The 23,838-nt window shown below is 40.7% G+C and overlaps 2 protein-coding genes across 19 annotated transcripts in view; one reads left to right on the top strand and one right to left on the bottom strand.

Moving 5' to 3' along the window:
* ABCB11 (ATP binding cassette subfamily B member 11) overlaps positions 1–11,395 on the top strand; it is a 68,365-nt gene extending 56,970 nt beyond the window's left edge. For 10 of the 16 annotated variants that reach the window (XM_037398867.1, XM_037398866.1, XM_037398865.1 and 7 more), the window contains 6 exons: positions 1,797–2,038; positions 2,150–2,306; positions 3,332–3,529; positions 4,298–4,504; positions 5,362–5,508; positions 6,252–8,129. In XM_037398867.1, coding sequence (XP_037254764.1) covers positions 1,797–2,038; positions 2,150–2,306; positions 3,332–3,529; positions 4,298–4,504; positions 5,362–5,508; positions 6,252–6,452 — 1,152 coding nt within the window. In that variant the 3' untranslated portion in view covers positions 6,453–8,129. Of the gene's footprint in view, positions 1–1,796; positions 2,039–2,149; positions 2,307–3,331; positions 3,530–4,297; positions 4,505–5,361; positions 5,509–6,251; positions 8,130–9,972; positions 10,062–10,991 lie in introns of those variants that run through there. The other 6 variants (XR_005106004.1, XR_005106002.1, XR_005106003.1 and 3 more) reach the window with 6 other exon arrangements.
* Positions 9,164–23,810, bottom strand: G6PC2 (glucose-6-phosphatase catalytic subunit 2). 3 transcript variants are annotated; one of them, XM_037398879.1, is made up of 5 exons: positions 23,665–23,810; positions 16,247–16,356; positions 12,897–13,008; positions 11,457–11,572; positions 9,164–10,258 (listed from the first exon to the last, which is right to left on the bottom strand). In XM_037398879.1, exons 1-5 carry the CDS (start codon positions 23,757–23,759, stop codon positions 9,747–9,749), a joined length of 945 nt encoding a protein of 314 aa, XP_037254776.1. In that variant the 5' UTR covers positions 23,760–23,810; the 3' UTR covers positions 9,164–9,746. The 3 variants fall into 3 exon arrangements, with proteins under 3 accessions (XP_037254776.1, XP_037254775.1, XP_037254777.1); XM_037398878.1 differs by lacking the exon at positions 23,665–23,810 and adding an exon at positions 16,679–17,391; XM_037398880.1 differs by lacking the exons at positions 11,457–11,572; positions 23,665–23,810 and adding an exon at positions 16,679–22,570 and having other exon boundaries at positions 10,114–10,258.
* Between the last annotated feature and the right edge of the window lie 28 nt (positions 23,811–23,838).

The raw sequence follows: 23,838 nt of genomic DNA, 5'->3' as shown, positions 1-23,838 counted from the left end.
TACCCATCTAAGCTGTCAATTAACCATCTTCAGCTTCCCCTTGCGCTTAACCCGTGGAGCAAACGCATGGACTGGAGCCCTTTGCCCTGTTCTGCTCTGTACCTACTGGCTGTTTCTTCCCCATTGCCTCTGCAGCTAGCTCAGCCTGCCACCCCATTTTTTGATTTCCCCTGAAGAAGCCAATCTTCAGCTCCCAATTGCCATTTCCCCGTGTGGTTTAAAGAAGCATGTCTTGACTGGGGGCGCGGAACTTCAGAAAAAATCATGTGGCCAACCTACACATGCAGACTGCTGGAAATTTTAGGGTTTTTTTTTTAAATGCACTAAAGGTATTTGGTATCACTGATCGGATTGAATACATTTACAGGCCACTGTTCAGTGCTGTTAGGAACAGTCTTAAATTTCTGAAAGCCAAGGAAGAACTAAGACCTGAGCCCCTGCCCACATGCAGGATGGTGTAATTATTTACAAAAAGTGGTAAAATACTGTCCTGACAAGGAGAGAAACTTCACTGAGTCAAGGCATCAGCTTTTGTTCAACAGAATGACCCCGTGGCTGGGATGAAGAGGGCACTCAATGCTTCAGCAGTGACTGACTGTCTGGTGTTATTTTCTAATTTATTTGCCAGCACTGCATCGAAATGCTAAACACTCCGAGTTCTTCCACAGCACCTGCTTATCAGCCGTGCTAAACACGGAGAAGCACAGTCTGAACAATCCAGTTCACAGTGCCTACTTTTCTGCTCCTTCACATTGCCTGATAATGCGCAAGAGATTTGACTGTTAATTTTGGCCAGGGAAAACACCCTGAAATAGGACGGAATATTTTTAATAATTTATATTCAGATCTCTTCCTACATGCTGAACACATCCATAAGCCACACACCAGTCACACTATGGTGTGTAGGAAAGTGTCACACTATGAAGCTACCATCAAAGTTCAGGCAAACAACGGTGTCATAAACCAATTTCTTAAAATTACTTGAGGTGAGTCCTGTGAAATTACAATCAAACTGTCAATTTACTTCTATAGAGGAAACTGTAGTGCTATTTTTGGGGGACAGAAACCCAAATCCTGACTGGCAATAAAGCACAATATAAAGCCTACAATTAATTAGAGCTCCAGAGAATTTTCCATGGGGATTATTATTATATTTATATATTCCTGTGTTGTATGTTTCTGTGTATGTAGACAAGCATTTGCTTATTCTTTGCCTATGTACAAGGTAAAAATCCTGGAAATTGTGTCATGTTAAGAGGAATGAAGGTATCACCCTCCATTTATATGCTCCTCATCAGGGTTTTTGGACACAACCAAGAGAAAGAGGGAGGGTGAGTAGGTGGGGAAACAAGTAAATTCAAGTGGGTTTAATTTATGAAACGGAAGTTGGGGATAGCATCCCTTCTCTTTCCTGACTATTGTTACAAGTGAAACAAATAAAATAATTGAAATAATCATCTTTGATTACTAAATGCATGCAGTCAAGGAAATAAGTGTTCTTAAACCTGTTTTTGCTTTGGTGCACGTCCCATTTATTCACATCACAGGAAATAAGTCAAAAGTGAGAGCATGTGCCTGATTTCCTAAGTGTGCTTTTGATAATTGCTTGTCGGGAAGTTTCCCTTCAGAGTGGCTGACGTTTGGGCCAGTCTGCATCACAGCTGCATCAGTTTGTGATGGCATTGGTGCCCTGTGTTTACAAAAGAATCACGCATTTTTGAAAGAGCAAACTCAACTTTTCCAGGTAAAAATTAGGAGCTTTTACCGATTTTTTTTTTTTTTTTTTTTCCCTTCAGATTTCCAGTGAAGCCCTCTCTAACATCAGGACTGTAGCTGGGATAGGGAAAGAGAACATGTTTATCAACAATTTTGAGAAGCACCTGTATATGCCCTATAGAGCTGCAATCAAAAAAGCGCACGTTTACGGACTCTGCTTCGGCTTTGCCCAGAGCATAGTGTTCATTGCCAATGCCGTCTCTTACAGATACGGAGGGTTTCTAGTCAACGCTGAAGGACTCCATTACAGCTTTGTGTTCAGGTCAGTGCCTGCCTGGAGCTGGAAACAGGCTCCTCTGCGGCAGCGCTGCTCTGGGCGAGCGTTCTGTTTCCCAACGGCTCCCCGAGACTGACTGTCTCCCCCCCCCCGCAGGGTGATCTCTGCTGTTGTGACCAGTGGCACTGCTTTGGGAAGAGCTTCTTCCTACACCCCAAACTATGCCAAAGCCAAAACATCCGCTGCGCGCTTTTTTGAACTGGTCGATCGGCTTCCTGACATCAGTGTTTACAGTGAAAAGGGGGAAAAATGGGTAAGAGTGGAGTAATTTGTGATGTCATTCAGCCCAGTGTAAGCATTGAAGTTGCACCAACAATTTGTAAGTCAGTGAGGCTCACTGCTTTACAAGAAGGTTATGCTGACTGTGTAATTGGACTTGCCTTGGCTCTTTCGGAAGCAGCGAGCTCTGTACTAGGCAGCAAGAGTAATCCTAAGTGTGGTTATTAGGAATTTGTCAGCGTAGAACTCCTGTAAATTGGAATAGGACCGGTGTGGGTGACTCAAAGAACACGTTTTTTCTTCCTCCTCTGCAGTTTGCACATAAACTTGCCTGTCGCTCGCTTATAAAGGAGGCGGTTTTTCCATTCACATCAAAATGCTGGGGGTGTTCATGAGGAGGCGAATCATCTTTGAGTCAGACAAAATGAAAATGCTCAATTTTTGGTGAATTGAAAGTCAGACCCAGAAAATTCAAATACTTTATTTTTCACTTAACCTATTTTTTTCAGAATTAAATCAAAACTTGAAATAATTGTTATGAACTAAATACACTAAATATTTTGCTTCAAACCATGAAACTAAAGTTCATGATCATGATTCCCTTCAGAGTTTTGTAAAAGTGTTATTTAAAAGTTGTGGGAAATCTGACCTGAATTAATGTATTGTTTTAATGTTGCGGAGTTGAATTGATTTTATTTTTTTTTATCAAATCCAGCTTTTTGCACAGAAGTATTTGGATCATCACCATATTACACTTATGCAGTATCTGCATTAAAATAAAACCCCTTACCCGTTTGCAAGGCAATGCTATTTCCAGTTGATGTCTCTGTACAGTGCAGTACAGGGATGTATAAGCAGAGCTAATGGCTTATATCTAGGACAGCTGCTCCGATGTGGGGTTTATCCCTCTTTCTGGGCTAATTCCAAACTTCACAAGCACAAATGTTGTATTTTAAATATGAGATGCAAGAATGGAATCTGAGGAAGAGTTACTTTTACTCTACAACTCAGGTTTGAGCTCCAGCTTATTGTAACATCTTTCTCATTTTTTTTCACCAGGATGATTTCAAGGGAAGCATTGAATTTCTTAACTGTAAATTCACATACCCTTCTCGGCCTGATATTCAGGTCCTGAAAGGACTCTCTGTAGCTGTTAAGCCTGGACAGACTTTGGCATTTGTTGGAAGCAGCGGCTGTGGTAAGAGCACCAGCGTCCAGCTTCTGGAGCGTTTCTATGACCCTGAGACAGGAAGCGTGGTAAGCAAACGAAACGTGGTTTGCGCGCTGCGGTGTTCAGCAGTGCTGCAAGGACTCTTCTGAACGCCCTCCTGTGCGGCCTACCACTGTGGCACGTACATGTGCCGCGTGGGGCTTCAGCTCCTCGAACAAATGTGGGCTCTTTGGGCAATTCTTGAGTATCACCTCAGCTGTAGTCAGGCAAGATCAGAATACCAAAGCTTGGGTGTAGGCCAAAGGCATTCACCTTGGCAGCTCACGTATGAGACATATATTGTGGGAGCACAAGCGGCAATCAAGTTGGAATGGAGCAAGAGTCTGAACACCCCTAAATATATAGCCTCAACACGCAGCCTCTTTGCGGGTTGAATTTGTCTCAATTTAACTTCCAGTTACTGAACGAGATAGCTTAAAAAGCTTTTATATCTTTTTGTCTTGTAAATAATGATCCATCTACTTTGATTTATCTTTCTTTGGAAAAAATCAGTGTTTTGATCACTCTGCCAGGAAGGCGACAAAGCATGTACCTAACCTTAAGCAATTAAATAGTTCACTTGGACTTAAGATTAAGCAAATGGTCTAGTGTTTGGCTGGATGGCAGACATACCCAGAAAATACATACCATGCACAAAGGAGTCAAATTTAAGCAGATTCTTCAAATCGCTTTAAATCAGTTGCATTTGCATTTTAGTAATACGGCTAAATCACTCAGTTTTGACATAAACTATCTGAGGTTTGCAGACTGTTGTTTTGGAATGATGTTTTAAGTTTTCTCTTATTTCCTGGTAGTTAATAGATGGACATGACACGAAGAAAATAAACGTACAGTTTCTTAGATCAAAAATTGGAATAGTGTCCCAGGAGCCTGTGCTATTTGACTGCAGCATTGCTGATAATATCAAATACGGCAGTAACACCAAAGAGGCAACGATGGAAGAAGTCACAGAAGTGGCCCAGAAGGCTCAGCTGCATGATTTTGTCATGTCACTGCCTGATGTAAGTACCCGTGAGGCTTTGGCTATGGACCTACAGGTAGGCTGCTCGGTGTCACTGCAGTGGAGTGGCTCCAAATCCACCTAAAGTTGCTGCACACGTATACCTTCTGTTTACTTTTGCATCTGTAACAGTAGGAGCAAAGAGGGTGTCACGACCACCTGTTCTGTTCCTGAGTTTGGCCATGAGCTGCTACTGCATTTTTATACAGCAGGCAAATATTTATAAAACTGAAACCAGCAGTTACAGCCTGAACTAGGAGAAAAGGGAAGTTCTTTTCAAAGGCACGGACAAGAAAGAAGCAGCAGCACAGCTGAGCAGTCACAGCATTACAGTGAGTCAGGAAATATAAATCCTGTTCCCAGGTGTGGGAGATTTGCCTTGTGACTAGAGCATGATACTTAGACAAAAATATTTGAATCTGGCTGCTTACAAGCCCTTAAGAAGTATTTAAATGCACTGAAATCATACAAATGTAAATCAGAAGAACATAAAAGGTACGGATACAATTTAGGCACCAAACAAAACATTTGCCCAGAAAGCCCTGCCATCACTTTTAGCCTCTTCTCCCAAACCTAGGCTCAGGGGGGGTTTCTTTTGCCTCTGGCAAATCACCCAACTAACAAATTTTTCTTCCAGGCCTGTGACTATACTGCCTGGGCCCCTGGGCCATGCAAACTGCAAAGCAACATCCCCCCAAACATACGTATCGCTCGTACAGCATTTCATCATTGCTGAGTTTTTTAAGGAGGAGGAAGCAATGGTCAGCACTCTTGCCTCTCTCCTCCTGCTCCTCCTCCAGGTTGCGTACTGGTGTTTGCTTGCGCTTGAATAAAATCATCCTTTTGTATATTTTTCAGAAATATGAAACTAACGTTGGGGCTCAAGGATCCCAGCTGTCTCGTGGACAAAAACAACGCATTGCTATAGCGAGGGCCATCATACGAGATCCTAAAATTTTATTACTGGATGAAGCTACATCTGCCTTGGACACAGAAAGTGAAAAGGTAAATGAGCCGTGATAAGCAATAAGGGAAAGTTAATACAATGGCTTACAATGTACAATGCCTTTTTCTGTTCTGTAGACATCCTGATGTACTCCACCACGTGACCGCAATTTATTCCCCATAGTTAATTCAGCACTTAACACCTTTAATGATCTTTTTGAAAGATCCAGGAAGCACAGCTGTAAGAAAAGCAGCCAGCTACAAGGGCTCTTAGCCTGCCAGCGAGAGGCAGCACCCTTTCAGAAAGGTGCATAGTAATTCCCTGGGTTTCAAAGCATTCCGTGGGGATGTTTCATGAACATAACTTCTGCACATTAAAAATCAACCAAGCAAACAAAAAAGTACTCAAGCGTATGAATGATGAGCCTGAATATCCTATAAAAACAGCAGTGAGGGGCTAAAAACTTGGGCAATAATTTGCATAGCTTGGTTACACTCAGAGATGAGAAATGGTGGAAATTTAAAAACATATCCACACTGAGCTGACATTCAGCACGACATGTCAGCTGAATAAACCTCTTCTGTAATTTCTACTGCTGCCTATGTTTACCTGTCCCTTTTTTTATATACCACTAATAAACAGAGCTCATGACCCAGCTAAGCACACCAGTGACATAACCTTTGATTTAACCGCACAGTCCCTTTTACAAGTGTTGCGCAATACAGTTAATTGAACTCAGGCAATCAGATTTCTCCCTTTTGTTTGCATATTTTCACTCTGACACTTTGTCTGTTGCCTTTAGACTGTGCAGGCGGCACTGGATAAGGCCAGAGAAGGGCGTACCTGCATTGTCATTGCCCACCGTTTGTCCACGATCCAGAACGCTGACATCATCGCTGTGATGTCGCAAGGACTCATCATTGAAAGAGGCACTCATGATCAACTGATGGCCATGGAAGGAGCTTATTACAAACTTGTTACTACTGGAGCCCCAATCAGCTGAATTACTGTGATTCTGAATTTGAGAGATTTCTTTTCTGTAAGCAAATACTCTGCGGTAGGTATGTGTACGCTGGTACCACATTGTGCTACAAAGTGCTCTACAACGCTGTGAGTTCTGTGGTACCAGATGTGTACGTAGCTTCCTGCATCCAGCACACTTGCCAGGCACATGCAGGAGCCTAAGCATAGGCTGATGCACTCAGTAAGTAGCTTAGTCCACTGCTAAGGGAAAGAAAACCTGAAAATGGGAAAGATCTTTGCTGGTGAGTTGCGGAATTGCCACCACCTGCAGTCAGACTGCACAGCCCTGTCCTTCCTCAGCTAGCAATCAAGGAAGACTCTGGTGTTCCAGAAACCACCTCTGCTCTAGGTAAGCTGTATGAACAGAAACCAATCCAAGAACGATGCTGTATATCTTAAGGGATCAAATCTCTCCTAACATTTGGCGTGCAGAGGATTACAGCGATACCCTCCCCCCTCCCCCCCTTCACACCAAACACACCAGCTGTGCTGTCAGGGGACACTGGGCTGCCGCTGTGCGTGGCTACAGCACTGACCCCCTGGTGCCCTGAGCCTGGCACAGCTGTGCCCCTGCAACAAAACCAGCAAGTACTTACAAAGAGGGCAGCTCCACGACATAAGGAAAGCAATCAAGCAGAGGAACAGAAGCTGGTGAGGATCATTTCCCCTATCCTCACCGCTCTGGTCAAAGCTGTCAAGTAAGTTTTGAGTAAGAATAAATGCCATAGTTAAATCAATGTAAAATCCTCCAGTTAATCATCACAGTTATTTAAATCACTTCTATTGAGAGCGTGATGGGTAATGTGTTCCCTTTTTTTCAGAAGGCAAGACAGTGAGGTTTTTTACAGAAATTATAAATATATTCAGTAACGGTGGAAAAAAATAGCCATAATTAGCTCTTTGTATTAAGTAGAGTTGATAAATACAGCAACAATTCATGCAGAAATGACAAAGGGCAGGAAGTATCTCTTTCTGGCAGAAGTTTGCACCTGCTGTAATGGTTTATTATAAGGTCTAACTGCATGTTTATCCGAAATATGTTATTGGCTACTGTCTGCAGGACAACAGGACTCTCCTTTAGTGAGGGATCTTGGAGATAAAGCAGACAGAGAGTCTAAATCACAAATTTAAATCTTCATTTTGAATAATAGAGCATTAACTGGAAAAGTCATTCTCCATGTCCTAAAATCAGCAGCTGGGAGTGGGGGTTCACCCATTTTATAACAGATCACACCACAAGGGAGTTTCTTGTAAAATTACACAAATTACACAACAGTACCAACCGCTGAAACTTGAATAGAGCTGTAAGGGTGAAAATTTGATTAGGCTACATCCCTTAATTCCAGGTAGAAAAAAACCCCAATTTCAACTTTTGTACAACTCCATTAATAAATCACTTCAACAGACCCTACTGCAATCACACAACTGACACTGAAATGATATTTTCCCAAGAAATTCTGTATTTTAATCCTTAACTGAAAATGAAGAAGGAAGCTGCATTATTTGCCTTCTGTTTTAATCTTTTTAGACTTTTTATGTTTCAGGGCAATAATTAATTGGGATGTCTCAGGACTGAAACTATTGACAAGAGTGACTATCAATATTCAATTTATATCAGTAAAATGACAACTCGAGAGCAACTTGAACACAGGAAAAATCCTTGTCATAGCTGTCTTTGTTCTTCATTATTTACTTCTAGACCCGTTAGCTTAGCAATTTTGCTTAAGGGTGCACAACTACAGAAGAGACTGGTTTCAGGCCAGCTGCTGCAGGGAAAAACGTTCAGAGAACCATTAAAGAAGATATCAGGAGATGCATAAAGCAGAATATTCCTCAGACTGTTAAAACCAGATGATTCATTTTCTGAAGTCAAGGTAGTCTTAGCAGGCTCTTAAATAAGGATGCCTGTTTTTGATTTGCTTCGGTAATTTGTATCATATTCATCCCTAAGGGCCAACTCAATCTATTCACCTTGTTTTCGCAATTAAATAAGATTATTTCCATTTCAGTTATCCTACAACTAACTAGAAGTCTTGAAGCTACATCATGTTTACATCTTCTAACCCTTATTGCTATCAGATGGTACATACACAGCCCTCATTACCCACATTATAGCCTATGCTGCTTGTATACCAAGTAGTATGAGATGGTATCAGCAAAATATTGCTTAAGTATTGCTTAAAGATAGTCCTAAAAGCACTATGCAACAGTAGGTGCTAAATAGTGAATAAGATGGGAAAGTACCTGCCTTTGCCTATTCAGAGCATCCACTTTATATAGCAAACATGTATTTAATATTAGTTATTTGTGTGCTTAGGTAGATGAAGCTGACAATAATATAAACTTCCAATGACTTAATCTGCAATGACAGTTTCATGATTTACACAACTAACAACAGTGATTCAGGCTTGTGACTCTTGACCTGAGAAAATCAGACTAATTTAATTTACCTTTGCAATGCAGGAGCATGAACAACACTCTTGAGGTGATATGCTGAAATAATTTCATTATTGACAACTTTCCTCATCTGCTGCTCTGTGTAGGTGTACAGAACCCAAAGATTTGTTACACCATATTTATGCTTTTTCAATATCAAAGGTGTGATCTGTAACATTCATGACTTATGTAATCACTTTTCAAAAGTAAAAATGACAAAACCCACACAGCAATGCAAAAATATATTCCACAGAGTCTAATTGAAATAAACTTTTATTTTTTTCTTATCTGGCTTAATCAGAAGCTGTTTTGCTCAGGAAGCTCAATAAGTTAAATCTAAAGCCTTGCTTATAACTACGCTGGCCTTTTTCACAGTGCCTGGGTGCCGCTGTACAGCTGCAGGTGGTGCGATACTGTCACACCATTATCTAGCAGTTTAACACACAATACCTCTCGCTATAAAAATTGAGTATCGAGTATCACAATGTCCAACCGAGGCATGAAGCACCACCTAGCTGGAGATGGACAGGACTAAAAGACCACCAAGTAGCTAAATAAAACTAGCTGATTATACTTTAAAACTGTTATGACCCAGAATATTGGGTCATTTCTAACCATACAGCACTATGATTGCAATATTTCTAAGAACAAAATCAGCAATTAATATTTGTGAGCTGCCAACATCACCGATTTTGGATGTACTGGTTACTTACCAGGAGCACATCAAAGGTGCAGTGGCATCCCCCTTGGTTCAAATGAGCTAGCAAAAGTGCTTTTGCAGAGGGTTCTTGAACGGTTCGTATCTATCCCCACACTGCTAACCATTTGGAAACTTTATCTAATTAAGTTTCTTTTCAGTTGTCCTCATTAACGAGTGGACACAGTATGGAACCAAGGCAACTACAGTCAGAGGCATAGCTGCACTCTTACAAAAAGAGAGAATGTAGAATAAATACTCAGTATGAGTAGGTATCTTAATGAAATTATACAGCTGCAGCGTAGCTAAAGAAGCAGCTATACACAATATACGGAAACTTCTCTTACAGCTATTTTTACCTTTGCAGCTTGTGGTGAACATTTCAGAATTAATTCCGAGACCTAAGCCAAAGAGCGCCCCTAAATTCCTCACCAGTCCAGCAAACGGAGTTGTGTCAATGTTTATCCAGTCGGGGTTGGCACACCACTTCTTGGCCTTCGGCACAGACCATAGCAAGTCAATATCAAGAAGCTTGAGGACTAGATAAAAGCCAAGGGCAAAGATGAAAAGAAACAAGTTTGTCTTGATGTACATTCTCAAGCTTGCTGTCTGAATAGCAGGGGTATGCTCAAATGCTTCTGCCACAAGGATGCCTGTGGATTAGAAACTCAGCGTTACAGGGAACACCGCGCTCATACTTTGAAGAAGCACTTTTTACAGTGTCCCTGCAGAATTTCACATTTGAAGACAGAGGAATATATCTATGTATTTTTATTATATATGTACATATACACATACACACATACAATTTACCACTTCTGTTGTAGATTACAAAACCTTTTCTCCCACTTCAAACTGCTAATTTGGAAAAAAAAGGAAACTGAATACCAAGCGCTCATGTTTCTGATATGAGGCATACCTTAGGCCTGACTGCATCTCTCTGATAACAACCTGTCAAATACAGATGTAAACTAGAACATTCCTTTTCCAAGAGACCCTCACGCAAAGGCTGCCCCAGCAATGCCAACTTCAATACCAGTTCCCACACAGGCTTGTAAGTGTTGAAGGAAAAGACACAGAACACACTTATCTTCTTTCTTACTCATTTTATCCTGGCTGTGGAAAGGGAGAGCCGGACAGTAAGCTGTTAGCGAGCTGCCCAGGCTGCTCTGCATCCATGAAAGAACTGGAGCAGGCAGCCCTGGCTCAGTGCCCTGGTCACCCTCCTTAAATCGGGTAGATACTAGAGAGATTGTTCATAGTCTGAACTCCCTAGATACAAATTTGAAACATGCTTAAGTAACTCCGAAAAATGTACTTCAGCTTCTTAAGTGACCCTGGGGAGTTTGCACAGCTAATTTGTGGTTTTGTTCTGTTTTGCCCCAGGTCTCTGGCCCCACGCTTGTCCACACTGCAGAGATGCTGGTTCGTGCCTTAACATCATCTGATGTGAACCAGATAGCTTCCTCCTGAGAGGAAAGGTCAGGGCCATACAGGACCAACTTCCTCTCCCACCCCTGCGGCCCAGGCAGCACAAATAAGGATCAGATGCAGCCAGTACAAACCAGACAGCCTGTGGCAGTGCGGACATAATGCATAATGTGTGGACATCAATTGGCACATGGATGAGGGCTCACTCTCTGTGTGAATTACAGAGACGGCAGATACATACTACCTCACAAATTTTACCTTTAGACTATCATCAAATCCTTGATCATCCAGAGAGTGGAGAGCAACACTAGAGCTGCAAGCTGAGTAGCACTACTAAAAATGTCTTGCCTTTTCTCATACTTCACTTTTTTCAGATTTTGCATATATGTTGAAAAAGAAAGAAAAAAATAGCAGCATTACCAGCAAATACTCCAAGAAAAACTTGATGAGGGAAATGTGTTGCTATGAATACTCTCGAGATGCACACACTGATCTGGATAAGCCAAAAAATACTCCAGAGGAATGACCATGTCAGTCTAAGAGGGAAAAGGAAGATGCTTAAATATTAAGGCAAGACATTTCACCTAGTAATTTACACCAGGTCCCTTTGTGTCAGGCTTGTATTTTTACCAAGCAGAGGTTTACAAGGACAGAAGTTTAGAATTAGATGAATAAAAACTGGAAGTCAGTATTAAAACTTTAGGAGTAGTTGCTCTTGCAGTCACACCTAGAGCTGCAGGAACAGACCCCAGTAGTTTCAGGTCCAAAACACCACTGTGGTTTTAGCGATGAAAGTCATCAATGGCAAGTTAAATTAGCACTAGTACCTTGGGCATATTTCTCATCATGAAGTCATACTTAAATGCAAAAGTTCAATTACTTGGTGACAAAATTCATATAGTATGGAAATAACCTTGTCAGGCTTGGAAAGAGCAGCCATCAAAGCAATTACGAGACTTCCCTACAGAACTGAGTAACAGAATCATAGAATGGTTTGGGTTGGAGGAGGCCTTGAAGAACACCTAGTACCACCTCCCCTGCCGTGGGCAGGGACACCTTCCAGTAGAAGGGGTTGCACAAAGCCCCACCTGACCTGTCCTTGAACACTTCCAGGGATGGGGCATCTATAACCTCTCTGGGCAACCTGTTCCAGCACCTTGCCACCCCCACAATGAAGAATGTTTTCCCAGTATCGAATGAAAACGTACCCTCTTTCAGCTTAAATCCATTCCCCCTTGTCCCATCACTACCTGCCCTTGAAAAAAGTCCCTCTGCAGCTTTCTTGTAGGTCCCCTGGAGGTCCTGGAAGGCGGCAGTAAAGTCTTCCTGGAGCCTTCTCTTCTCCAGGCTGAGCCACCCCAACTCCCTCAGCCTGTCCTCATAGCAGAGGGGCTCTGGCCCTCTGAACACCTTACACTTAACTATGGGGTAAGAAGGCCTACCATCAAATCGGTAAATTTATGTTCTAACCAAAAGATCCAACACATAAAGACAATTAATCAAATTCAAAATTTCCAACACTGAAGATGTGACCTGACCTTTAACAGTTGGTTCCGAGATATTGTATGCAATGACTGCAATAATAACCAACCTATACAAATGGATGAATCCCCTTAATAATCTTTTTCTTCAGCTGCAGTAGATCATAATAAAAGTTTATTGTTTGGTTTTGTTTGGTTTGTGGTTTTGTTTTTTGGGGTTTTTTTTTGTTTGTTTGTTTGTTGTGGTTTTTTTTGTTTTTTTTTTTTTACAAACTGGACAGAACAGACTATGACTATTTGGTTAAAATAAGTCCATTAAAACCACAGCATGTATATAAAGAAATATCTGTATAAGTTAGAACAATGTAAAAACACTGACCTGTGAAGGGCAACTGCTGATTTATCTTTCCATCTAACTGTGTAGCTAAGTGCTGCTGTGACCATTACATACCAGACACAGGAAGATCCCATGGCATGTCCAGATGGACTTCCTAGTGAAAAAAAAAAAGGAAATATTCAAGCCTAAAAATGACTGTGTCATTTGTCATATAGAAAATGTCTACTGGCACTTACTCAGGCACCTAAACATTTAGAAAGAAAATGGTTACCGAGGGCTGAAAGAATGTCAACTGCTTCTCAAAAGTTAATTTTCTCAATATGAATTTTTCAGAAAACTCAGATGGAATCCAGAATATTTGTCTGAAATCAAGTAGGTAAGGTAACAGCTTAACCATCTTATATTAGTGTCGGCTGGTACCTTGATTGGAAAGCATTGTATTTTTCCATTAATTAGATTTGGATTGTGATTGAAAAAATAGAGCATCTTGGGCTTTCTTAGGGCTGTAGCATGTCGTGTAGAAATTATATATGAGGATGAGAAGAGATAGGTTTTGAACGGGCTACCTCATAATTAAGGGAAGCAACTGAGATTTGGCTCTTTGTAGCACTCTAAACTAAAGTACTAGTATAACTTTAGATGGCCCTTCCAAATTGCTTTCTATCTGCTTGTCTAATTACCATAGTGTTAGTAACTGTGGTTGGGATCTGTGTCTCATCACTAATATTACAGTCCAGGTAATTCACACTGTAGGTAGCTTTGTAATAAATTTAGAAATATATCTTAAGTGTGATAGAAGAACTGTGTCTTTATGCTTTACTTCGATGTATTTTAGAAATTTTAAAGTGTACAATGTCAACTAGCTTGGAAACAGATTATTGGTGGAACTGGCAAGTGAAATGATGCTGCAATGTTCTGGACTAATTGCTGCACCCACTTCAGCCCGTGACAGGGAACACTGTCTCATACAGAGATCAACAGTGATTTTCTTTTTAGTCCAGGTATACTACTACTTGTGTAATTTGTTTTAATTTAACAAATCAAATTTTAATTTTACTGGAAAAAATATGAAGCTACAGAGAAGTTCCTACAATGGTGAAAATCACCCAAAAAACCAAAGAATGCTGGCATGATGCAAGGGAAATGATTCCCCAAATCACCCTGTCACTTCTTTTCCCCTGTTCACCAGGTTTACATTCAACAAACTGAAATACGAAAGGAGAGAAAATTAGATAATTGGAATCTGTCTACACGAGTCTTTTACAGCTTGGCTTTCTGTGGAGACAAAAGAGAAGTTAAAGGGACAGGGTTATTTCACTGGCAGAAGAAATAATTTTGACTGAAGAATGTGTTATGACCCAGCACTATATCGTAGTTTGCAAAGCAAAAGAACATTTCAGTGACGTAGCAAAGCAGGAATGCCCAGGAGGACAAGCACAGGGATTTCTGGCTCCCTGCACTCATGTTCGGTATTCTGCTTGGCAATATCTTTAGTAGTCACACTACCAACTCTTTTGTTAATTTTGTAACAGATGCAGAGCACCTTTTGGGAGTACCTTTAAGCAATATTTTCGTACACTTCTAAACCTCACAACAGAATAACTGTCACTGATAAGGAAATCATACTGTTGTAGATCAGCACTGGGAAAGCTTCTCTTTGTTGTCGTCCAGGAAAATGTCACCTAGGAAAAATGTATCATAGTTCATCTGCGCACCACCTACTAGAAACAGCATAACCTCCACCTTAAGGTTTGTGTTCTTAAAACCTTACAACTACCAGAGAACAGATGGCTGCAGGGTTCAGTTCATTCCAGAAGAACATACCAAATTCACGTCCTAGATTGCCTGCCATGTAGTCATATAAACAGTTCCTTCAGCTTTCCCTTTTGTTGAGCTGTAGAGTTTGGGGCTCAGGCCATCCTAGCAATATCTGGATATGCCTTTCTCACAACTGTGGCTGGTTCTCTAATCTTTTCATATAAATTGCAGACTTAGAAATAGTATGAAACACCATGTAAGCTCACACAATGACTCTGTGCACCTAACAGCTGCACTGGCTGCACCTCCTCTTGTTAACGAGGAACAGGTTAGTGACAGATATTGTCAATGGTCAAGAGCAAATCTAGCGGTGGGAGAAAATGCGGTCGTTGTGAAGTGCAAGTAAGGAATCAGTATGACAGTGGTACCCACTGGACAAAAATAGGAATGACCTGTTACTTCAGGAAGAAAGTAACAGGAAGAAAGGCCTTCTGGTTCAATGAAACGCAGCGATTTTCTCCTTAGCCAGGACTTAGAATTACATGGTTCTGAATGGGCTTAGTTCTGAAGGCTCGTGAAAAGATCTGAAAGACTTTAATGCTTTTGGTTAGGTCCCAGATGAATCCACTTGAAACAGACTGCAGATCAGATACAGACCAGGCATCATGAAACTCTGCCTGATGCAAGGGCTTAAGATGCTCATTCAAAATTCCAGTGTAATATAATGCAGGATATTGTGAACAAAATACAGCTGTGCAAACCACTTAAAAGCTTGCTGTGACATTGATGAGGTGCACAGCACATTCATTTACACAGTCTTGTACAATGAATTAAACTTAACTCAGCCAGTTAGCTCCAAGCAAGTTTACCTTATTTCACATATTAGGGTTGCACAAACTCATTTAACTGCAGCAGCATTGCATTTGAGTTCCACAGAGAAGACAGTAAGATATAAAAAAGTGAAAATGTGCTGCACAGGAACTTTTTTTTTAAGAACCTTTCCCCTCCATGCATAAATGCATTTACACTTCCCCCCCCCCCCCTCCCCGCACCGCACACACATTCAGTGCCACTGTCTGGTTCTGGAAAGAGGAGTTGCATTTTCCATCTGTGATATGTTACATGATAGATTGTTGATACTATTGTTATTTACACTGAACCACCTACTAGTTTTTTGTGTTTGAATAATTCTTGCAAGAGTGTACGAGCCCTCAAACTCAACAGCCCCCTGCTCTGTTCTGGAACACTCTAAAACAACATGGAATTTCTCTCCCCAAGCTGATGTCATCATTGGCACTGCAACTGTTCCTAAAAGTGACCTCACGAAGCAGGCAAATCACTCTTTCAGAGCCTATAACACATTCCTTTCCGATATGCTGGTTCCTTCCAGTAGGAGTAATTTTTAAAGCAAATCCCCCTCCCTTGCACTGTTTAAAGGCAATGAGGTAAACATTCTTGTCATGCAGCAATCAAATACCTATCGCATTTTATTTCTTCCTTTTTCTCTTCCTGTATTTTGGTGCTATTTTAAACATAAGCTCTGAGATCTGTATATCATACAAGGTCTTTGTAAGTCCCATCCGTCCTCCCCCCGCCAAAAGCCACTATCTCTAGTAAATGTACCAGTTTCTTACCTGGTCCGGTTTCACATGTTATAGGAAACTGTTCAAGGCATGGGCTTGACTGATTGGGATAAATCATTGTTTCTTGCACCCACCAGTATGGGCGATGGCCAAATAAAATCCTGACAAAAAAATAAAATAAAATGAAACAGAAATGCAAGAAAAAGATGTTTATGTAAGAAGGCCTCAGCAAAGCACGATAAATAATCTTACAAGGAATATGAAGAGGTATATTGCCAAAACTATAATTGTTCTACAGGTTCTTCCTGTTTTATCAAAATGTCATTTTCAACATAACTTAAACATCTTCATTGTGAATTCCTGTTTTATAATTACAATGGAAAGTCTACTAGTACAATATTCACAGTAATTTTTCTAAACTTGAGGCACATATCATAACCATCATTAAAAATACCAAACTTTAAAGTAAATCCAGCTTCTTACCATTTAAATATGAGGTTGAACCAATCACCAATGACTGCCACCCATATCATTTTAGTACCAACCACTTGGTTGAGCTGAAACCAAAGAGGAAAATAAATTGAGAATATATTCCGGGGATCACCAACATGTGACATAAAATTAAGGAAATCCTGGTAAGCCCTGTAGTCCCTCTGCAAATGCTGAATGATAAGCACGCCATTGCTATGAAGGAGATCCATCTTAATGGATTCAACTGTACTTGAAATATAATAAAGTTCCTTTAATCTTAAGTTTCTAGTGATGGAGAATGAGAACCATGGAGAGGAACTATTAAAAAGTGAGAGAAGGTGATTGACGTTGCCTTTATATTGTATCGGCGTGGCGTACCCGGCCATTCCTGGAACACGTGGCTCCAAATCCCCAAGAAAGCACATGAGTCTGTTAGCACTGGAAAGCTTTTCTGTTTGCAAATTTTAATTGGAGGAAACTAAGTGAAGTACATGCTGAGCAACAGCAAATTGTGGGGAAGGTTTTGTAGAAACAGTGTGTGACTTATGCAATCCTTTGTATGAACAGTTGGAACATGTTTGCTTGAATTTGTTCACAGTTCATTTCTCTGCAGGATGGACATTAGAAATGTATATACTTCATTAAGTGTTGCCTGTGTAAAGCACAGAAAGAATACACAGATAATTGGTCTTTGCAGAACTGCTATTAAAGCTGTATGTTTCACCTCAAAAGAGAATTTATCTACCATGCTGCGTCTAATACTTTGCACAACACATTTTCAGTCTTGGAAAATACAACCGGCATCCATACATCAACAATGCTGTTGAGTTCTAGATTCATTTTTAAAGCAGCAATATTCTCAAAACACTGAAAAACAATTGTTTCATTCATAAAAGAGGCCACCTTAATCCAGGGCACAATGCAGATGAAGCTCAGTCTCCGAGCCATCTCATTCAGTGTCGCCATTCTCGTGTGTTGCTCACATGGTGCAAGTTCTACACACCTCTGCCAGAAGCAGCTCAAGCCCGAATGGCTGCAGCCCCTTCTTGCTGCCCTGCCTAGCAGAAATGGGACATTGCAGACCAGAGCAAGGTTGGAACACATGATTACGAACATTTCCCTCAAGTATTGCCAAGTGAAGCACTTGGGTTCTCCAGGGCAAACAGACAAGACAAAACTGAGATTCTGCCAGTTAGCAGGATTTTACGAGGTTGCATCAAATCATGTATTAGCACATCAGATTTACCAGTATTAGTACTAGTAACAGTAGCATAGGAAAAGATTATGTTTGTGAGGTGGCTACACAAAAAACTTTTTTCCACATGATAATAAATGGATACCAAAAGTCTGACGATACCATCATCTGATATCATCAGAGCGGCAAGAGGAAAACTTCAGTTCTTTATCAGGCTCTAATACTCAGACATATTCATATCTGCTATTAAAGACTGTCTATGTATCTGAAACAATTAAAATCAGAAAACAAAAGCAGGTGTATGTGTACACTGTGCACTTCCCTGCTGCTTTCTCCATAGCACTTAAAGCTGAACTGTACAAGCTGTGGAGACAAAAGATACGAACTACTTAACTGTTTTTGCTGAAGAGAGACTTCACAGCTTAACAGGGCTTTATGATGTGTGGTCAGGGAAGTCACATGGAAACATTAAGTAGATTCAACAAATAAGGCTTGACAATTAAATGGTCTCAGAAGACCTTTTTTCCTGACAGAATCTCACACTTACTTCAGCTCTCACATTGACGAAGAGTCTGTTTTTAGAAAGTTTTTAGCAGATTTAAGTCCTGTATGTTTATTGCTACCAGTTGCATTGAGCCATGTAGAAAACCTTAAAGTTAAAAAGGGGTTTAAAATTCTATGCGCTGTTTCTGGATAGCTACTACAATATTTTTTCTGTACATTGACTAAATTATTCACTTCAACTGGCATCAGCTGATTTCAAGGAAAACCCTTTCAAAATCAAAACTTCAGGATATTTCAACAATAAGTATTTCTTAGCTTTTTAGCTGCAAGTATTTGGGGAGGTTTGTTTCTTGCAAAGCCATATAGCTTATAGCTTTCCAGGGTGTCTCACAAGGGAACTGTCACATAAATGATGGAATTAATTTTCCCTTTCCCAGTTCTTTTCCAATAACTTACTTGTTTAGAAACATCTCACTCAATAACTTTTTGTAATAATTACTAGAGAAAATGTCATTTTGCTCATCTTTTTTTTTTCCCCCTCTAAAAGTATCTCTCCTTTTAAGAGAAGTAGGACTTAAAACAATCACAATAATGAAAATCACTCTTTTACACATGTCTGGGTTTAGTATGCAAAAATGTGGAAAATCTGAGCTTTTCTTCTGGTTTTCAGTCTAGTTTTATACAGAATAATTAGCTTTACATATGACTGTAAATGTCAAATCAGTTGGCGGCTGAGTAGCTGCCATCTTACTTCTAGTACTTAGTTAAAACAGCAACTGTAATGAGGTTAAGTCTAAATAACTATTGTTCTATTAGGAAAAATATTTTGTAATAAGAAAGTTTCCATCAAGATACAACTTAATGTCCTCAGGAGTCTACAGGTAATGAAACAGATCACATTCCCATCCCTCAATGCCACCAGTTACTCAACGGTATCAGAAAAATTGCCTCTCTGACACAGGATGTGCAGAACCATAGCAGTAAGTTTTTGCATATTTGCTTTATTTATAAATATAAAACCAACCACCCACATTATCCACTGGGATGGTGCTGCATCTGCTCAGGCTGAACCCTTCAGACAGAACGACTGAGGCACACTTTGGTTCCTCAGAAACTTTAAGATAATGTCTGAAGGTATGTCTTGGCAGTGTTTCAGTACAGTAACCTCTTTTAGTACAAATGCTAAAGGTCTTCTGATACTAATTTTCACTTTAAAGATTTTGCTGCTGATCCATATGCTGCTAATGATCTTTCTTAGACAGAAAGAGAAGCACCTTAGATCTACTGAAGACAAACAGCTAATAGCAAACGTAAATAAGCTTTAATTTTCTTCTACATTCTGACTGTTTCAGAAGCTCCTACATTCACATCTTAGACATACCTGAGGAGTCATATTTATAAAAGATGTTTGAAAAATCCCCAAGAATCCCACAATCTACAAAGCAAGAAGTAGGAAGTTTTTGGAAGAGGTAAGCAGGTTTCTGTGAGAGGTAGTTCAGGCGATGTTATCCTTGTGCCTGGAAGCACTCATGATCCCGCTTCACCCAAGAGGCAATGAGCAGCTGACATGTGAGTCATCCCTTGTCCTGCCTGTGATATTTGGCAACCTATAGAAGTGTGAGACACTAGACTCCCAGCCCTAATAACCAGCAGAGAAAAGATGGTAAAACACATCTTGAAAAACTGTATTTAATAACTTGCTTAAACTAATAAAGGAGAAATACTTCCTAAATAGGCTTTTTCCCCTCCTTTTCTATGCAAGGCACTACAAAATGCTTTTGTAATGCACTTAGTTTCAAAGTCACTTCAGATGATATATGAAATAAAACTATTTGCTGTATTGTAGTATGTAGAATTGTGAGGAAAACTCGATCTGTACAAAATGGTCAGAATGTATATGCAAGGAGGTTTTTAAATCAAAGCCATTTTGATATTATAGAATGAAGGTTTGGACCTCACATGATCAAGTGAGATCTTAGTGGAAAGCACAATCCTTAAAATGTTACCTGTTCATATAAAGAGGTTTTAATTGATTGGTATTTTCCTGATGTATTTAAATGTCCAAGATATACAAAATGAGAGACTGTTGAAAACTGCATATATTCTTGCAGGAAATGTAGAAAGAAGATTGATGGTGATGATCCACTGAAGGGAGGATAAAATGTTTAGAGGTGCTTTATACCTACATTGTAGAGTAAATATTACATAACAGGTATCAGATGTTGTTAAGCAAATATTTGCAAGGGAAGGGAAAGGCACCAAAGCAAACATTTTATAAAACACTGTTAATGGAGGACTCTGTGTGGTACATTATGCTTAGTAACTTGAACAGTAACATGAAGCGCCAAATGACATGCAGGCTACTACTAATAGGGAACAGAGGGCAAGAACTTGCTACAGAGGAAACAGCACATCAGGATTTCTTCCTTTCTTTCTTCCTTCCTTTCCCCAGGCAGCCCGCCTCAGGCTTCTTCACAGTTGCACCCACCAGTAGTTTCATAAACCAGTTGCTTTCTCTGGCCTCTGACACCTTCCTCTAATCTTTCCTACTTGATACGCTGTCATTCTTCCTTGCTATAGAGCTACTATGCAAATACAGGAAACTAACAAAACTCCTGTTTGCAATGCACAGTAACTGCCTGACCTTAATACTGGTTTATATTTGTACGTGTAATACTGTAAATGATACCAACAATGCATAGAATACAAATCTGGCATGTTCATGGAAAAGTCGTATCTAAGGAATTCTAGTTGTTAGCAATATGAAGAGCTACTGTTAGTAATCACATGCAACATACAGTTCAACAGTCAAAAAAAATCCTTCCAGTTCCACAAACTACAAGCAGAAACAGAGTCTGGACCCATAAAGGCAACAGTCTCCACTGGGTTTTTTTGTTTTCTTTCCAGTAAGATCATGGCCTATTATTATTATTATTCTGTGATCCCTGACACTAGCTCTGTGCCAACCATAGCTCAGTGAGGCCAGAAACCTGTCAAGTAGCTGAGTCTGCTTCATTAGCACCTGCTCTTCCGTTTTGTGTTCCTTTAGCAGCTTTCACCTAAGCTGCAGTAGCTCTCCAACCCTGAACTATAGCTCTCAGCCCAGCTCTGGCATGGCCTGCTACAGACTTCGAGGCAGCAACAAAACAAAGCAACAGATCTTTGATGGCAACACCCTGCTCTTCAGTTTGCTCGCAGGTTAACTGCCACCCTGCTGCTATCGCCATACATCTCAGAACCTTCAGTTTAACCAAGTGCCCTGGGGTTACAAAGACCCATGAAGAGCTGGCAAATGCAGAAAATGGGTACATGGTACAATGACATTGCCTTCAGCAAAGCTCACAGTGCCAGAAACAGGGTAAATCACTACTGAAGCTTTCTCCCATCCATGACTACCCTGTGGCTTCCTGTGGCAAACAGCAAAACCCACTTCAGAACAAGCTTCTGGGCTAGTTACAGTAAGGCTAGGTACCAATGTTTTCCATTATGGAGCCTCTTGAGTCAGATCTAATGACCTAATGGAGGATTTAAGAAGCATATGACCTGTGCTAGTTTGGGTCACGAGGCCACATTTCTGTTTGTGGTAGGTAAGAGCTGTCAGTTTGAATAGAAAACCAGTACCTGCTAAACTCACCATGTTTCATTTAAATGTGGTTGGTAACCTGATTGTGGAGAGAGTTCCCAGTGGGAAAGTAAGGTTGAGGACAAGTTATACTGTAAATTCATGACTCTAGAAAACTCTTGAGAAAAGGACTCCCAAATCAGTCAGAAAAAAAGATCAATTAAGGTACGGATTGTGCCAGGATATGTCATAGGCTATATTTAGTCCTTGGCTGGTGAAAGTCCAAAACAAAGGAATAGGACTAACAAAAATCTAGAAAAACTTGACAGAGAAAAACAGATACCAAACATTTCAGAGCTAATGCTCACTACTATGGGGTGAACCAGACTGAAAAACCCACCAAAAGACTACATATTAGACTTCAGGATTCATTTAGATTGATGAATTTGTATTTGCTGAACTACAGGGGTTGGGGAAATAGTGTCTTCAGAAAGTTATGAGGTCAAATAATAAAAGCTAGGGATACCAGTGGCCACATATACACTTTATATTGGCAGCATTCAATTGGCTAGGTTTAAGGTCTGGTTGAGAAAAAGAGAAATGGTCCTAGTTAAAAAAAAAAAAAAAAAAAAAAAAGCCGTAACATAGGCTCCATAATGCCCAAATTTATACGTGGCTAGGTAATCATACTTGAACCAGCCCAGCTTCAGTACATGCAAGTCTGATTCAGCTAAGAAACACTGGTCTAATAATTACTTTTAGGACTAATGCTAAGAAAACTTTGAAATCTGGAGAACAGGTGTCCGAGTCAAGTGAGATAGAAATATAGTTGGATAGAAGTGCTATCCAACAGCAGTAACAGTTTATACATGAATAATGCATTATACATGAATAATGCAACTAATAGGTGGTGGTCTTGGCTCAGACTTTGCTGTGGGTCCAGTGTGTGTGAGAGAGCAATTAATGACTTCAGACAGGAATTCTCAATGCATTCCTATGTTTACATTATTCTGAGAACATTTGAATAGCACTAAAGTAAAAAAAAGTTAGGAGAAGTTCATTAGCTATGGCAACAAGATGACTAGTAAATAGCGTCCATTATAAACTGAAGGTTGGTGTACCAGGGATTACAAACTAATGTTTATTCAGAGCCAAAAGGGAATATAGTCCAACTGGAGAAAAATAAGGCGCAGTCTCCTAAAGAGAACATTCATAACCACAGAGGCTTATGACAAGTGTTTGACTGGGCACAGGCAGGGCTGCTATATTGTGGTTTTGTTCATACCAAGGACTACAATTAGCTCCTATCATAAAGATCTACCTTTAAGGTAAATGTTTATGATTTACCTATCATGAAAAATTACTACCGTTATCATGAAGGTAGGTAAATAGCTCCACGCTCACGAGAGAATTCAGGCTCGAGAAATTAAAAGGCAATTCAGGAAACTTACTCGTAAACAACTTTGTCACAAAGCTTACAACTGGGTTTCCCCATGTATGTTCCGTGAATAAACTACAGACACTGGCAAAAAGTCCCAGCTTCAGCGGCGCGTAAAGGAGCTCACTTGCTCCCAGTCCGAACCCGGTTTCCCTCAGCACAGACCAGTAAATGGCACAAACCACAGCAGGCCTTTCACCCACCCCCCCCACGGGCAGCCCGGCCGCGGCCCCCTCAGCGGGCCCCGAGAAAACGCCTTAACCCTAACAGGGTTTCCCAGGGGAAGGAGACGGACTCACAGGTGCCTCTCCCTCGCAGCACCGGCAGCGACCGCCTCCGCAAGCCCAGGGGGACACCGCAGCGGAGCCAGCATCCGCCTCCCTCGCTCCATCATGGCGGCTCCGCCTCGCTCGGCGGGAGGGAGCCGTTACCGCAGCAACAGCACCAGCAGCTCCCAGACCGCCCTGCGGGTC

The sequence above is a fragment of the Falco rusticolus genome, chromosome 8 (genome assembly GCF_015220075.1).
Source record: "Falco rusticolus isolate bFalRus1 chromosome 8, bFalRus1.pri, whole genome shotgun sequence".
In the NCBI taxonomy this organism is placed as follows: domain Eukaryota; kingdom Metazoa; phylum Chordata; class Aves; order Falconiformes; family Falconidae; genus Falco; species Falco rusticolus.
The sequence above is the reverse complement of the archived record's forward strand: the minus strand, read 5'-3'. Positions and strand labels throughout refer to the sequence as shown.